General features: G+C 56.7%; 1 protein-coding gene across 1 annotated transcript in view; it reads right to left on the bottom strand.

Annotated features, from left to right (window-relative positions):
• The window catches only part of GUITHDRAFT_83595 (hypothetical protein), a gene marked incomplete at both ends in the record, with an annotated part of 1,599 nt that extends 436 nt beyond the window's left edge, over positions 1 to 1,163 (bottom strand). The window contains 2 exons of the mRNA XM_005817817.1: positions 323 to 537; positions 778 to 1,163. Coding sequence (XP_005817874.1) covers positions 323 to 537; positions 778 to 1,163 — 601 coding nt within the window. The remainder of the gene's footprint in view (positions 1 to 322; positions 538 to 777) is intronic.
• Between the last annotated feature and the right edge of the window lie 284 nt (positions 1,164 to 1,447).

Raw genomic sequence — 1,447 nt, 5'->3', positions numbered from 1 at the left:
GCATACAAATCCAGCTGGACAATCCAAGCAATTTGTTTGGCCTGATTGGTCTGTGTACGTCCCCGCTCTGCATGGCTTTGGTTCTATTGTCTGTGTTTCACAATAAAATCCTGCTGGGCAAGGTATTAATCTATTTTCAGACGCCATCGGATTTTTTGGAGGCAGTAATACCGTTCAGGCACTTCTTTACAGGCGCTCTGGCCTACTTGATCTTGGTATTGTCCCAAACAACAAGCGGTAGGAATTGCATTTCGACCATCGCAGAAGTGACCCACAGGACAAATGAAAGCAAGGTCGAATCCCACCGACATGCCTAAAGGACAGTAATATCCGTAAGGACAGGTAAAATTAGTTCCAAACGTCAGAGCTTCTTCAGGACAAAAGTATCCTGCTGGGCAAGCTTCACAATCGCTGACATTTCTGTTTCCAACAGTCCCTGAGAACGTCCCCCGAGGACAGCTTATAGGCTGCAAGGTCCCGGCTGGACAGTAGTGCCCTTGCGGACATGGTCCCCGACCCCTGAGGCCCTCCCAGGGCCTTGGCGTACTGCCCCCAAGCCCGCCCAAAGCACCTTGGCAGTAGTACCCTGCATCGCAGGGTCCTGTCGGCAGGTGTCGCAGCCCCGCTGTACCACAGTACATTCCTGCTGGGCAATCTGTGGGCTCCCACGAGCCCGTAGGGCATATGGAGCCCAAGGGACACTCCCCGCCGCAAGTCCCATTGGGCATGACTCTTGCTATATCTTGGTTGCACTCTCCGCTCTGACATACCCGAGACCGTGGATCGCATGATAGCGCTCGCTCGTCCGCAGACCCTCCGGTACAGTACCATCCTGCTTTACAAGGCCCGCTTGGAGCCGTGAGCCCTGTATCGTTGCAGTACATCCCAGCAGGACAGCTCGTGCACTGCGACACATTTGCAAGCCCCTCCTGCCCTCCGTACGTGCCCCGCGGACACCGTCCGGCCTCAAGGTTCTCCATGCCTTCCGGACAGTAGTGCCCCAAGGGACATACGAGGCTGCCAATGTCTCCTACTCCCCTGCAGTCTGCTGACGACGAGAAAGCTGACACCTGGACTCCCTGTCCTTGGTTGCTCGTGTTGAGTACGACAGCTACCTCTAGCCCGCTGCTCCCCTCGGCTATGATCCCTCCCAATCCGCCCATGCGCTCCCCTGCTACGACCCTCGTCCACCCCCGCTCGCCGTAAGCGTTCAGCTTCATAACGAAAGCGCTGTAGCTCCCTGCCTGTATGCTCCCTTGCTCTGCTGGCATGTCCGTGTACCCCAGGAGGTATATGCCCCCGTACGCGTCTGTGCTCACCGACTCCCCTTCCTCGTTCCACTCCGACCCCACCACGGCCCTCCATCGCTCCTTGCCTTCTGCAGAAACCACGGCAAGAAAAGCGTCCCTCTGCTAACGTGAACCATTTTCACTCCGCTCCTACAAGC

This window comes from Guillardia theta (genome assembly GCF_000315625.1).
Source record: "Guillardia theta CCMP2712 unplaced genomic scaffold GUITHscaffold_542, whole genome shotgun sequence".
Classification (NCBI taxonomy): domain Eukaryota; class Cryptophyceae; order Pyrenomonadales; family Geminigeraceae; genus Guillardia; species Guillardia theta.
The sequence above is the reverse complement of the archived record's forward strand: the minus strand, read 5'-3'. Positions and strand labels throughout refer to the sequence as shown.